The sequence below is a fragment of the Lepidothrix coronata genome, unplaced genomic scaffold, assembly GCF_001604755.1.
Source record: "Lepidothrix coronata isolate B3197 unplaced genomic scaffold, Lepidothrix_coronata-1.0 Scaffold22, whole genome shotgun sequence".
Taxonomy (NCBI): domain Eukaryota; kingdom Metazoa; phylum Chordata; class Aves; order Passeriformes; family Pipridae; genus Lepidothrix; species Lepidothrix coronata.
This window is the reverse complement of record NW_016690202.1, coordinates 5,442,556-5,457,089: the sequence shown is the minus strand read 5'-3', so window position 1 is coordinate 5,457,089 and position 14,534 is coordinate 5,442,556. Positions and strand designations below refer to the sequence as shown.

Sequence of the window (14,534 nt, the reverse complement as noted above, 5' to 3'; positions counted from 1 at the left end):
CACACATCTTTACTACTGGAAAAACCTTGAATTTGTATCTTGCATTAGCAAAACTGAAGAGCTCACCATGAAGTATTTCCTCAACATCCTGTCCTAAGCTGTATTGTTACATCTGCTCCTTCTGTGATCCACTGGGGAAATCTAAGTTGATGTATTACTCTACATACATCACCTTTTACCATGCATTCAAATAGTCTTACTGCAGTTTTAAAGTACACACAGAGCAGAAAAAACTGATCTCAGAATTAAAGTAAAAACCAATTTCTCTGCATACACACACTGCATCTGTGCCCAGTGAATTTTGGATGATTCTAACAATGTAGGCATTTTTTTCTATTTGATGTAAGAATTAAACCATAGGGTTTATTTGCAAAAATAATAATCAACAAGCACTAAAAACATCAGGTAGGGAAAACCTGTATGTTTAACAGAAATTAATTCATTCAGACCTGTGATCCCTCCAAGTTGAATGTCTGAGCATTGTGACACAGCAACATAACATCTTTCTCCAAGTCTCCAAGACTCCGATACTTATGGTTGCGAATTCTTTCCTGTTGCATTTATTGAGGAAATGAAGACAAGTATTGGAGTAGAAAGAAAAAAAGCAGACAAGACACTGATTTAATATTTGATTCAACACATGAAAAGCTTTCTCTTTAAAAACTTTACCTAAGCATCAAAACAAGTATCTGTTTAAAACAAAGTCTTCAACCATGTTGTTAACATATTACTCAAAAAATGCATTAAGTTAACAGAGAAAAAAGAAGCAATTTCTACATGAACTGGAAGGGTTAAAAGAAGAAAAATGGAGCTCTTTTGGTACAAGAAGTTCCAGTTTCTTCTTTCTAGCAAGGAAACAAAATAAGCTGTAACACAAATGAAAGTTATAGAATTATGGTATCACTTAACATGCAACATGCTGCCTAAACCTCATCTACTAAACTGTGTTGGATCTGACCTGGCTGTTCCAAGATATGATGCTAGCTAGGGTCTACAGGGGAAACCATCTGAGGAGCAGCTGAGGTCACTTGGTCTGTTCAGCCTGGAGAAGAGGAGACTGAGGGGAAACCTCATTGCAGTCTGCAACCTTCTTGTGAGGGGAACCAGGAGGGGCAGGCACTGATATCTTCTTTGTGGTGACCAGTGACAGGACCTGAAGGAATGGCCTGAAGCTGTGACAGGGGAGCTTTGGACTGGATATCAGGAAGAGGTTCTTCACGCAGCAGGTGTTTGGGCACTGGAACAGGCTCCCCAGGGAAGTGGTCCCAACACCAAGCCGGACAGAGTTCAAGAAGCATTTGGACAGTGTTCTCAGGCACACAGTGTGGCTCTCGGAGACGGTCCTGTGCAGGGCCAGGAGTTGGACTCAATGATCTTTGGGTCCCCCTTCCAACTCAAGATACCTATGATTCTATGATTTTAAATTTAGGGTTGACTGTATTCCCCTAGAACCACTAAATCTTCACAAACACAGTGTTTTCACCAAGTCAAAATCAAGTCTTTGCAAAAAAGGCACTAGATGTCATCTCTGAGAGTGCTGTGAGGGACCAGGAGTCAGAATGGGGAAAATCTCAGGAGTGGAAGGAGATGTGCAGTGGTTGAACGGACTTTGTGATACAGACTTTACAGTTATTATGTATATACACATTGTATGCTTCCCCAGAATTTATATTTCCCGGGCATGTCCCGGCCTGTCCACATCCCTGCTCTTCTGTTTCTCTGCCGATTGGCTAGAGAAGCTGCAGAGAGGGGACAGCCTCCATTCGCCCCTTCTCTCCCCAGTTCTTCCACGTTCCTCCCTCTTTTGCCCGTGTCCCTATCCTGGTTTGCCCCCCTGCTTGTCTGTCTCACGCTCCACCCTATGTTCTGGCCCTTTCCCCTCCCAAGCTGATAAAAGACTGGGTGCACACGTGAATAAAGCATTCTACTTGCATCCCACCTTTGTGTTCCATCCCCTCTTCGGACTGCGGCCGAGTGCCATTCATGTCACACACTGCTACAGTTTGATTTGACTTTGAAATGACAGTGTTACACTGCAATATACACTAAACAAAATTACTAAAAAGGTGTGTAACAATGTTTAAAATTAATGCCACAAATACAGGTACATGCAATATTCATGTTGCCATTTTAAAGATGACTTTATGCCCACCTTTTTGTATAATAAAAACAAAAAGAGAAATCTCCACTTCCAAAAGCGGTTCCTACCTTTATCTTTTTGAAGTCAACTGGTTTTCTAATCAATTCATAATACTCTGGTAATTCTTTCCGAGATGGGAGCTGAATGAAGACTTCACTTAGCTGCCGTCCTGAACTGTTGAGAAAAACAAACCATAATGAAAAGAACTACTTCAACTTTCTCAAAAAACACATAAGCACAAATAAAAACAAATAAAATCTTTTTTTTTTCAAATAATTAGAAACCGACTCCTGATTTTTAAATTTGATACAGATAATTAATTTACAATTTAAAAGTGTTGTCCTAAGTTATCATCATCATTCGAGATCATTATGTATAATAAGCTTTACAGAAGCAAGATCAGGATTTGAACAGAAGTGTCCCTTCTGTCACTCTTCAGTTTATCTTCTTCTTCATCACTTTATAGTTGGTTTTGTAATTCCTCATTATAGCACACCATTTGTTCATACTGATTTCCATTATACTATATGCTGACTGCTACTGGATTAACGAGATGTTAGTCTAGTTTTTCTATTAATTACTATAGGGTTTTTGGGAAGATCATTGCAACTATAGTGAAAATCACTACTGCAATTTCTACTCTTTCAGTCATCTGACATAAACTGATAGGTTATCTATAAAACTTTCATACTCTAGGAACATTGCCTATCACTTACTTACAGGTGTTCAGAATTTCTAAGATTCCCATATTTCACATAGTTTATCCTTTTTTAATAGCCATTTTAACACTTTCAAGTTGAGGGTCTTTTTAAAATCTTCTTAATTGTGGTTTCCAATATAATACATGACTGTAAGTCACCTGGAGCGGAAATGTATTGAAGGCACTTACGGACTTAGTTGTTTTGGTTTTTTTCCCCGTGTGCCTGTCATTTTTCTCACAAAGGAGTAGAAAAAAGCTCTGCTGTGAAGAACAGCAGTTCACCGCACATAGCATTCATGAGCATTTCCCAGTTCACATTGAAATGCTTCCTTCTCTCACAGCTACTCCAAAAACGCCCTGTTTTCTCAGCTGCATCTTCAGATGGTAACTCAGGAATACCACAGAGCTGGGCAAGAAGGCTGCCAAGTCCTGGTCTCTGCCTGAGCTTCTCTCTCACAGTCATCCTCCAGAGTGCTGTAGGATCTTATGAGACACATTACACTAAAACTGAATTGAAAGTTAACTGAAGCAATTCTGGAGGATAAGGATGACAAAAAGCACATAACAGCTCTGCCCTTTATGGAAGTAATGAATGCTTACTATACCTTATGCATTTCTTAATGCCTGAAATAAAACTAGAATTTGAGAAGGTACTATTTTTCTTATGTAACTGAGAGACTAATGAATAAGTAGGAATAAACAGATTTTCCTCATTTCCTAACTAGCTGGTGCTCACCTAATTCACGATTTTTTATTGTTCTCCGCATAGTCCTGGGACAATGGTGCTCCTTGCATCAGAGAGGACAACAGCGTAAATGCTCTAACTGCAGACTGCTAATTAGCGTTGTTCCACCAATATCCTGGGCACCAACTAGCAGCTAGAATATTTTTTCATACAATTCAGACTGAGAAACCAAAAGCCTCTGTCTCATCCTGATAACTTCAGTCTGACTTGCAGCAGCAGAAGCCGCTCCCCTTGCCTGCTCATCAGTAACTCCTCGATCCCAGAAAGTTTACGGCACATGCTTGAGGGCACTCTGGGGTGTGCTGCTGCAGGGAGAGACAAGGCGGTGGGTGTACGGTGCATCTCAGCCAGGAAAGATGACAGTGAGGTCTACCCCAAAGAGCTCTTGGGATAGATACTCCAAGATGCCACTCACACCTCAGTGGTAGCTACTAGCAATTTCACTCAAGAGATCTAATTTATTTGGGAAGCATCCTGTTACTGAAATAGAGCAAATCATAAAATGACAAGTCTTACTATTTCTCTCCTGCCAGCAAAGAATTGTGGAATTCTGGCCACTGCACCTGCCATCTTTGGTACAGAGTCACAAATTCATTACTTTCATACTTCTCCTGTCAAAGTGTTTATACCATGGATTTAAAGGCACCAATCTTGTTCATGACCTGCGTGACTGTCACGCCACATGACAGAACCTCTCTTCATCACAGACTGCCCTCTCAAAGCGAAAATGGAAGCAATACAAGGAAAAGCAATGCATTAAGTACACACTGCGCAACTGGCTAAATCAACGTGTTTCTATTTCTTTGCAAATTGGGGACCTTTTTTATTTTATTTTATTAATAGAGGGGAATGTTGAGCAGTCACAGCTGCAACTGAGATCAGTGAAATCTGTTCTGAACATATACAACACTAAGAACACCAGATATCAGATCTCTGGTGCCCAAATGGTATCTTGAAATTTAAGTTCCTATTCTCCATTTGTAAAACGAGAATAAAATGATGTGAAAGAAGCTCTATATCTGTGAAACATTCAGACTACTTATGATCATAAAAAAAAAGTCCAGGAGGAATTCAGCTATTCATTAAGTGATCAGTGCACAACTTATATATGCAAGGCACTGATCCTGAGGAAAAGCAAAGCAAAGCAGTATCCTGTTGCATCATTACACAGCACACTGTAATTTACCTTCCTGCACCTTTGCACAGTTTGAATGGGGATTGGCTATGCAGAAGGACTGAGTTATCAATGCTCTGTTTGAATCTCAGCAGCTTTAACAGAAATATCTATACAAGTAAAATTACTAAACCATTGAAGCTGATGTTTCTTCAGTTGCAGTTCAGAATCTAATACCAAACAGAATGACTTCAGCATAAAGGAAACAGCTACTAATAAAATAATTTTGATCAAATTTTAAAACATGTTTAGTGTATTTGTCCTATTGAAAGAGCTCTTGATGATTATATCTTTTTACGTCATGGCTGTATTTTGTTCTCTTTTTATATACACACAATCACCTTCATACTGTATTTTATTTTAAAAATACAACAGTAATAAATTATTAAACAGCTATATTTTTTGGTACAGAACCAGCCAACTGTGATTTCTTCATTCATTTTACTAACTAGGAATGTCAGAGAAAACCTTCCAGCTTTTGCTTGATATAATTAATTACTGAGAATCTTTTAAGGCAATGAAAGCAAAAGCACTATGGGCATGAAATACACAACAGACAGAACACTAGAGCCTGATTTTGTCTACTCAGATCAATAATAGCTTATTCTATCCTTTTTATAGAACCTACTCTCACAAAGAAGTACTATTTATCTTACACTCTCTCTGTATATGTGCATCCATACTATAAAAAAATGTGATCTTTTCTAACATAATCTCAAACTGCTGTGTTGTAGATACAGTAGGAGAAAATTGGTAATTATTAATACAACTCTGATTTTAATCCCTGTCCCCGCTTATGTAATTAGAAAATAATAACCACAACAACTACCACATAGAAATCATGCGCAGTAAAAATCACTTATGGTTGCCTAGCAACTACCAGGCTATGTGCTGAAAGGAAGAAGGACCAGAATAAATTAAAAGACATGACTGCAAAAGAACTGTGAGTGACAGTTCACTGCTACTGCATCAGTTTACCATGCTAGTCCTGTGTTTGCTCATGTTAAAAATACTTAAATGCTGTGCAAGTTAAAAAATCATTAAGAAATACTTCTCATTTAAAAAATGTTTTTGGTTAGAAAAACATTTGTGCTCAGTGTTTCAATTTTCTCTCATTTTTGTCAAACTGCTTACAAGGTGCATACCAGCATATAATTCTACCTGTTTAGTCAGTATTATCTTCAGTGAAATGAAATGCAGGAACGTCATTTGTACGAGGCTCTTTTTGTATTTATTTTCCCTAGCAGTTTTTGGCCAGAAATAAGCTGCCACAGACCTGACAGAAGTATTAGTACTCTTTCTCCTTTGAAATCAAAAGGAGAGACAACTATGAAGGTGAAACTTCAACATGTTCTTGTACTTCTGGCAAATTTCAAACTTTTAACAATACTAAAATTCAATTTTGAGTGGGTAGAATGAAGCATTCTGGACCCTTGCCCGAATGCTCACAATCAGAACCATGGCTTGGTAAGTACAACTTTAAATCAAATGCAACTCACAAGAATGCTATTTAAAAAAAACCAAACGAGTGTGGGAGAGGAGAATTAGAAGAGCTGACATAGTGAGGTGGTTCCTTGCTATTTAACAACAAACTGTAAACCAGCTATGTAGGGAGATTACTAATTTTCATTAAATGTACTTAATGGTTCCTTTTTGGAACTGACTGCAGTAATAAATGGTGGACTTGTCCCCATCATTGAATGGAAGTGGATAAAAACATATAATTCCTGGTTTTGACATACGGCTATGTACTCCATAACTTGGGCTTGGCTATAAATAAGAATTATTTACTTTGTGTGTTTGAATATCCAAGAGTATCAGTTGGCATAATTAATTATTCATTAGATTAGTGATGGCTAATTATACTACTCTTCATTTTACAACAGTTAAAAACTGGCAACTTGAGAAAACAGCTGAAAATAGTCTGAATAAAATCCATTACACATACAGGAAAAATACTCTCTCCCTGAGCTATGTCATCAAAATTAAGAGTACTATGGGCACAAATTTAAACATGTTGGCTTTAATGATGCAGTGATCAAAATGCTAAGCACCACAGACAAGGGTAGCCTCTTGCCAAGCAGGAAAAAGGCACAACAACTCCACCTTCCAATTTTCTTATCAGCTTTATTAAAATGCAGTCAACAGCTACCCAATACTGGGAGGAGGCTTTGTGAAGTTAACCAGTACACCATGCAAGTCCTTACTTTAAATCTATGAACAGAGCAAACAGTAACCAGAGCACAACTGAAAATCACTCTGTATGACGCAGAGCTATCAGCATCCTGGGACTCCTGAGTTCAGCTGTTGCTATTTAAGCAAAGCTAATGCAAACTAGGGGTAGCATCAAACTGGCACCTAGACAGGAAACATCAAACTCTGAGGCAAGGCAGAAGAGGACAGTGGGTTTGTAAGGAAGCTGAATGATTACAAGCTATGAATCACAGACTCACAAAATTGGTTAGGTTGAAAAAGACCGCTAATATCATCCAGTTCAACCATTAACCCAGCACTGCCAAGTCTACCAGTACACTGTGTCCCTATGTGCCACATCCACATGATTTTTCAACACTCTGGGGATGGTGACTTAACTGCTTCCCTGGGCAGCCTGTTCCAATGCCAGACCATCCTTTCAATGAAGTTTTTCCCAGTATCCAATCTAAACCTCCCTGCAGCAACATGAGGCCATTTCCTTTTGTTCTCTTATTTGTCACCAGGCAGAAGAGGCTGTCCCCACCTTGCAACCCACCTCCTTTCAGGTAGTTGTAGAAAGTGCTAACATCCCCCCTTCGGCCTTCTTTTCTCCAGTCTAAACAACCACAGCTCTCTCAGCTGCTCCTCAACAGATTTGTGCTCAGATACTTCATCAGCTCTGTTGCCCTTCTCTGGACATACTACAGCACCTTAGTATCCTTCTGGGAGTGAGTGGCCCAAAATTGAACACAGGATTCGAGGTGTGGCCTCACTAGTGCTGACAGTCCATGAGGTCAATCACATTCCTAGTCCTGCTGAAACAAAGTATCATTCATTTTCTCCACTTAATTTTAACAATCAGAAAAAGTAAGTAACACTTAACAGTTTGTCTTCCTCTGAAATAAAACTTCAAAAGAGGAAAAACATTGTTTGGGAGACTAAGTCTGCATGTGCATAATGAAAACTCAGCAGCTGGGGCTCAAACTCGGCATACGAAAAATGTAAAATTTTTTGTAAAAAAATCCAGTAAAATTGTTCCTGCTTTCAAGCATTTTACTGGACATGCAAACTACTTTTTGTGTGCCAAACTGATTTGGTGATGCCATGCAACAGGATAAGAGGCAATGGGCAGAAACTGATGCATGGGAAGTTCTACTTGAACATGAGGAAGAACTTTACTGTGCAGGTGATTGAGCACTGGAACAGACTGTTCAGAGAGGTTGTGGAGTCTCTCTCACTGAAGATATTCCAGAACCATCTGGATGCAATCCTGGCCATGTGCTCTAAGATGATCTTGCTTGAGCAGGGAAGTTGAACCAGATGATCCACTACGGTCCCTTCTAATCTGGCCCATTTTGTGATTCTGTGATCTTGCTTTTTGAAAGCATAACATAAATATTACACATATGAGTCTACAATAATTGTTTCTATTTTAGAGGGAAGGAAAGACAGATTAAAAGCATCGGAACTGGAAAAACATGTGACGATAATGCTGGACTGATGCATTCCAACTTGCTCTCTTCTAAAAAGGTGTTTTACACTGCAAGATTACAACAAGTTACAGGGCTGTAGAGGCACCTAAATCTTAGTTTAAGAAATAACTGCAACAAAATCTCAGATTAATATGTATTATTGCAAAAGCAGTCTGCAAAGATGATGCACATGCTTTGTTTCGGAGAATTGGGATCAATGTGTAACTGGAAAGGTGCTTCCAGGACCTTCAATCTAAGGTCTTGGTATTGTAAATAATCGTATGTAAGTTTTTCAATCAAGGATCCAAGGCTAAATTTACTTAGTTATTTCTGTCCCACTACTTCATACGGAAAGGTTCCACAACTTTTAATTAATAACTTGTATGAACTAAGGAATGCTTATATATGCTCATATATAAGCATTGCTTATATATGCTCATATATTGTGGCCACCATCCTGTATTTTTACATATTTCTAGACTCTTCTTGTGTTTAGGCTTCCCTTCTTTTCAGTGAATTTACTGAGAGCAATCATCTTCCCCTCTCAAGATTGTGCTATGTTTGGATAAACAAAGCAACCTGTTTCCTCTTGCAAGGCTCTCCCATGCTACTTATCACTGAAATAATTATTTACACTTGTCACAGTGTAAACTCATCTTTTTTGAAAGCAAAAGCATTCAAGTACTATGTACAGCAACTCAGAAGCATTAACAGTGTCACATACAAGGACACACACTTATAATGAGTATTTCCACATCCACACAGGCAATAGTGTCTGTATGAAGCTCCTATTTTCTTATGGCTGGACAATACTGATGGATTGTAGTTGGCTTTGATCAGTAATTTCTCTGCCCAGATAATTACTTTTCTTTCAGTTTCACTTGAACTGATACTTGAACCAAAAGAGAAGTTCCCTATTTTAAGTCTGTAAGTACCATATAATGCACTCTGAGGTACTGTATTTCGTGCCATTTCTTTTACTCCAGACTTAACTGTGTCCAGTCTGCTGTATCATGCCAATACTGATATTATAACATTTTAGATTTTGGCTAGGACATTCCCCATTTAATAAATATAATAAATATATTGTGATGTAAGCCAACACCAATGGCTGAAGAACTTTTGTGGTATCTTCTTTCCAGTTTAACAGCTCCTTTTTTAACAGTGCCTTCAATTATATATTTTTGCTCAGATTAGTGAGCTTACTCATTAATCTACTCTTTCTTTCATATTAGCTTATAATTTTCCTGTGGTGTCCTAAAAAGTGCTTTACCAAACTCACAGAATCATAGAATGGTTTGGGTTGGAAGGGACCTTTGAAGATAAACTAGTTCAACTTCCCTGCTGTGGGTAGGCAGGGACATCTTTCACTAGATCAGATGACTAGAAGTCAGAGCATGCTGACCATATCTTCTCTCTTACTTTTGCTTCATTACAAACCTATTCTCCATTCTAAACCATTAAGATGAAACCTAGACTAATTCAGTTTTACCTATGACAGCAAAGCAGTACAGAAGAGTAAAAAAGGATCTGCATCTGTAAGTACTGCTCTGTATCTACAGTTGGCATGTTTTATGGTTTGATACTGAAAACTTAGTAATAAAAGCACAGGTGCCCTTTAAAAAGTGACTTCAATAGTGATTTTTATTTAATGATTTGGAGCATAAACCCTACAGTTCTTCAGACTGAGGTATCACTATCTGTTTCCAGTTAACAAGGACAAATATACAGACAAGATAAAGAAATGCCTATCAACACGAAGAAAAGCTTGAAGCACATCTCCCAACACTGGAATCCAAAGCAAAACAGGCTGCAAGAGGCAAGTACAGTCAACTTGACAAGGACCTCAACAACTCTCACACCAAAGGCATCTAAAAAGTCCAAGTCGTACATTTTCACGGTGCCTTGCATCTTTCTACTTCTTCTCTTTTTTAACTATTTTCTTTATTATATGGGACACACCCCAGGTACCATAATTTCAGGAAACTAATGCTGGCTGCCGGTCAAGTCAAATCTCACTGCAGTTTTTTCTCCTTCGGTATATTCCTAGCACTCTAGAAAGATCCAAAGAAAATCAGCTTTTACTTAAAAATTGCTCTTTAAGAACTATTAAACACATTGTCAATGTAATGTTTCATTAAAATTTTGGGATTCATGATGGGAATAAAAGGAAATAGCTGAGTTGCTATACTGCACTGCATAAGAAAAAAATCTAAATAAAAGGTTGAAATTGCACTGACGACACAACAAAGATAAACAGCAAATCAACCTAAATGCTAATTTCCACTCTCGCATGGAGTTCTTTAATTCAGCTTTACAAATACCTGGATAACTACCTCTGAATTTCCTTTTCAGACAATCATATGCTGTATTTCTCCACACTGAACATTTACCTCAAATGTTGCTAATACGTCTGTTTAAATGCGTTTTGACCTTTACATAATAATCGTATGGTTCAAACTTCAATTTCCTAGAACTTATTGTTTGTACTGTTGTAACCTTTAGCTTTCCTTGACATAGACAACCCAGCCTATCTTTTTGGATGGTTCTTAAATAAGGAAGGAAAGGATGATACTTGTCCCCAGTTGCCTACAACAGAAGCCGAGTAAGTACTAGACAGTTAGGAAAGCACTGGAGAATCCTTCCCTGCAGCGACATTATACAGCGTTGCCACAAAAAAGCAGCCAACTGGTACTCCAGATTTTTGTGAGCACCAAAGATTTTAATTTTCTTTTAAAGAAAGATTTTAATAAGAACAGAGAAGTCGTTCTGTATTTACAAGGACGTACTTCTGTATTTCTCAAAAGTAAGGGAAAACACGAGCTAAAGCATGCAGAGGCTTATTAGTTTAGTAATGTATTCCTTTGATTCTTTTGCATGCTGCCCTTTAAACTACAACAAAACTTACTAAAGATTGTAGAATTGGTTTTGACAAAGTAACTCAGGCCAAAGTCAGTAAGATTTTGGATAGGTATCACCGGACCACGTTTTGGGACACAATCAGTTCTCCATAGTCTGAATCAGCCCTCTGGACTTATCATGAAGAAAAGATGAATCATCTATTAGCACTGAAAATTTTAGCTAAAGAGAAAGATGACTTCAAGCATTCAAATACTAAATACAAGAAAACCCATTTTTTTTCCCCAGATGAAGCTCATGGCCTACTTTTCTTCCAATTAACCTGTCCCTCTATACTTGTCCCAATTGCTTTCACACACACAAAAGCCCAGAGCTGAACAAACATGAACCCCCAACAAAGCTGAGGGGTTCCAACACCTAAAATCCACTTAATTTTAAAGCGGCAAATTCTGAAAATAGTAATTGAACTCTAAAGCAAAGTTAGCTCCAAAGAGTTCTAAGACGTTGTAGTTTCCTGATGCCTAAATGTGCAATTCTGTTCTGTCCCAGCTTTCACAGGATTGAGTGGTTTGATGTTAGCTCACAAAAAAATCAGAATGCAGAAAATTGGAACTCCTCTGTATAGCTCATAGCACTGAATACCTCACTTTAACAGGCATCTTTAATTCCTTACAGAATAGAGCTTCATACAGTTTTTAAATTGGGAACAATCTGTCTTGCATAGATGTGGGCTCCTGGGAGAGGGAACAGTATGCCTTGTAACTACATAATAGATCAGTGGTTAATTTTTTTGACAGAAATCAAATAGGAACTTCCTGGGGCACAAACGTCAGGCAAAAATCTTTAACCTCCCCAGTAACTATTGGTTACTATCAGTAGCTATCCCCTACTGGAGGCTAGCAGAAGTAACTTCGCTTGCTATTCTAAAAGTGAGAAATAGGTATCCCGATAAGAAGTGCTTAGCTTCAGGACAAGGTTCAAGGCCGAGAACACAAAATCCTTGCAGCCCTGACTGGAATACCTGAACTTAAACACTCCTCCCTTCTCAGCTATTTTATTAGTTGGGAGTCAGAGCCAACTAAATACACTGAGATGGTAGTCAGCTTCCTCCTCATCATATTTGTTGCTGTGAATGCTGTTCCAACAAACTTTAGGATGTGCTCTAGACAGAGCCCACAGATCACAGAAAGGTTCACTGTAACAGTTATGTGCCAAAAGAGTCATGCATCACAGTAGTGTGTGCTTCGCCAAGTACCACAGAAGTCACCCTTGCACAGGTAGAGCCAGAATAGTAGCTGCAAAAAAGGGCAAAGTGCAAGTTGCCATTTAAAGTCACAAACTGAAAGTTGTTTACAGGCAAAAATTACTTTGTTACACCTATGCAGGTCACCTAATGCAAACACTTCTTGACTTTCTCTGAATGCATTTATTATTAATTTAGTTTATAAAAGGTGCTTATATGATTTAAGAGATGGATTCTTGTTTGTCAAGCAATTCCTATTTTCACTGTATAGCAAAGATGGGACAAGTACATGAGAAGGATCTACTGATTTTTGACAGATAGAAGCTGAGTTAAAATATAACTTTCTCAATCAAGTTTGACTCAAAGATGTTATGAACTAATTCTCAATTTCTTGCCCATGAAGTACAGATGTTTTCGATCTGAAAACTTGCAAAACAGAAGTCTTCAGATGGCATTTCAGATCAGACGGAATATTTTTTTCCTGAGGTCCGGTTATCTAGCATTTTTTTAAGCTGAAAATAGGAATTGCTTGACAAACAAGAATCCATCTCTTCTGTGGACAACATATTACACTCAATAGTTCTGTACTTTTTCTTTTGGCAGCTCTGACACTCCTGATACATACCCTAGGCATTCTGGGCAGTCTTTCAGGTCATGGTGAGACCCATGTAAACTTGCATTGATAGCCATGTCTTTGAAAAGATTAATCTCAATACATGCTGCACCACTACATTGAATGAAAATCCCACTCAAGCTAAATGTTCTTAAGTACACCTTCTGAGCAGACTTTACTCCTAAGCAGGAGCTCTATGCTTACTTTTTGTAATTGTGTTTCAACAACTTTCTATCAGATGAGTCTTAAAATATCCTAAATCTGAGACTTCCAGAATCAGGCCCTAGGTGGAATTACTTATCTGAAAAGCTGTGCCAGCAAGTCCTTCTGAAGGCTGAAAAAAATGAAACTGTTATAAAACACAGAGATGGATATTAGCAGAGAGGGAGAGAGGACATGCAATAGATAGAGACCGTCTCCAAGCTCACCTATCCTTGTAGTTTATCACAGTATCAATGATAGCATTCATTTGTTTTGTCAGTTTAGGTGGGTTGGGTGACAACTTCTCTGCAGGAGGTCTGCCTCTTCTTTTCTTTGCTTTCTCTCCATCCTCCTTCCCAGAATCTTTGTCCACATTTCTTCGTCTCTTCCGTTTTTTAAGCCGAACTTCCTCTTCCATTTCTTCCAAATTGCCGTCTTCAATTGCCTGACAACCATGGATTCAAAAAGTATGATTTTTAAACAAAACAGATATTGCAAAGGTAAAAAACTGTATTTAAAGCCAACCACAACAAAACCCAATGCAACTCCACAGGATGCCGATAATTCAACTCAAAATGTTCAGTTTATTTATAAACAGGAGTACAAGAAACTGAGTTGCTGGCAACCAAAGAGACACTGAACATTAATTTGTCCTTAGAATCCCACTGTCCTTTCTCTAAATAGGTGCATTGTTCATCTGAACCTTGAATTCCGCACCAAATCACAGCCTGTGGTATTGTCTCAGGAAGTGTACAACAAACATTAAATTTTTCATATCAGTGTTAGTTCTGGGTTATATAGTTCCACGCCAAACAGACTTTGGTATCACATGTTTCAAACAGGATAATCTAAATTGTGCTTAGCTCCCAAAGCCAACTCACACACAATTCTTTGTGCATACAAACAACACAGAGATACTTCATGCAGTAACAACTCAACTTCTCTTCCAAATGTTTTAAGCAACTTTTAAATGGCCTGTTAAAACCATCTCTAAAATGTATCATTTTCTTCTAGAATAGTAACCAGGAGGTAGCCAGAAGCACTGACAGTAAAGCGTTTACTGTAAAAAGCACTCACAGCATTGAGAATGAAAAAAAACCCACCCCAAAAACCAAACTGCACACATAGTCACAGACATTGAACACTTGTTTCGATTACCTGGATGTATGCTTTTAACCAGACACAGCAGCTCTA

General features: G+C 38.3%; 1 protein-coding gene across 3 annotated transcripts in view; it reads right to left on the bottom strand.

Moving 5' to 3' along the window:
- The window catches only part of SMARCA2 (SWI/SNF related, matrix associated, actin dependent regulator of chromatin, subfamily a, member 2), a 119,211-nt gene that overhangs the window by 6,604 nt on the left and 98,073 nt on the right, over positions 1–14,534 (bottom strand). For all 3 annotated transcript variants that reach the window (XM_017808145.1, XM_017808147.1, XM_017808146.1), the window contains 3 exons: positions 13,568–13,785; positions 2,209–2,314; positions 450–551 (listed from right to left, as the gene is read on the bottom strand). In XM_017808145.1, the coding sequence (XP_017663634.1) occupies positions 450–551; positions 2,209–2,314; positions 13,568–13,785 (426 nt within the window). The remainder of the gene's footprint in view (positions 1–449; positions 552–2,208; positions 2,315–13,567; positions 13,786–14,534) is intronic.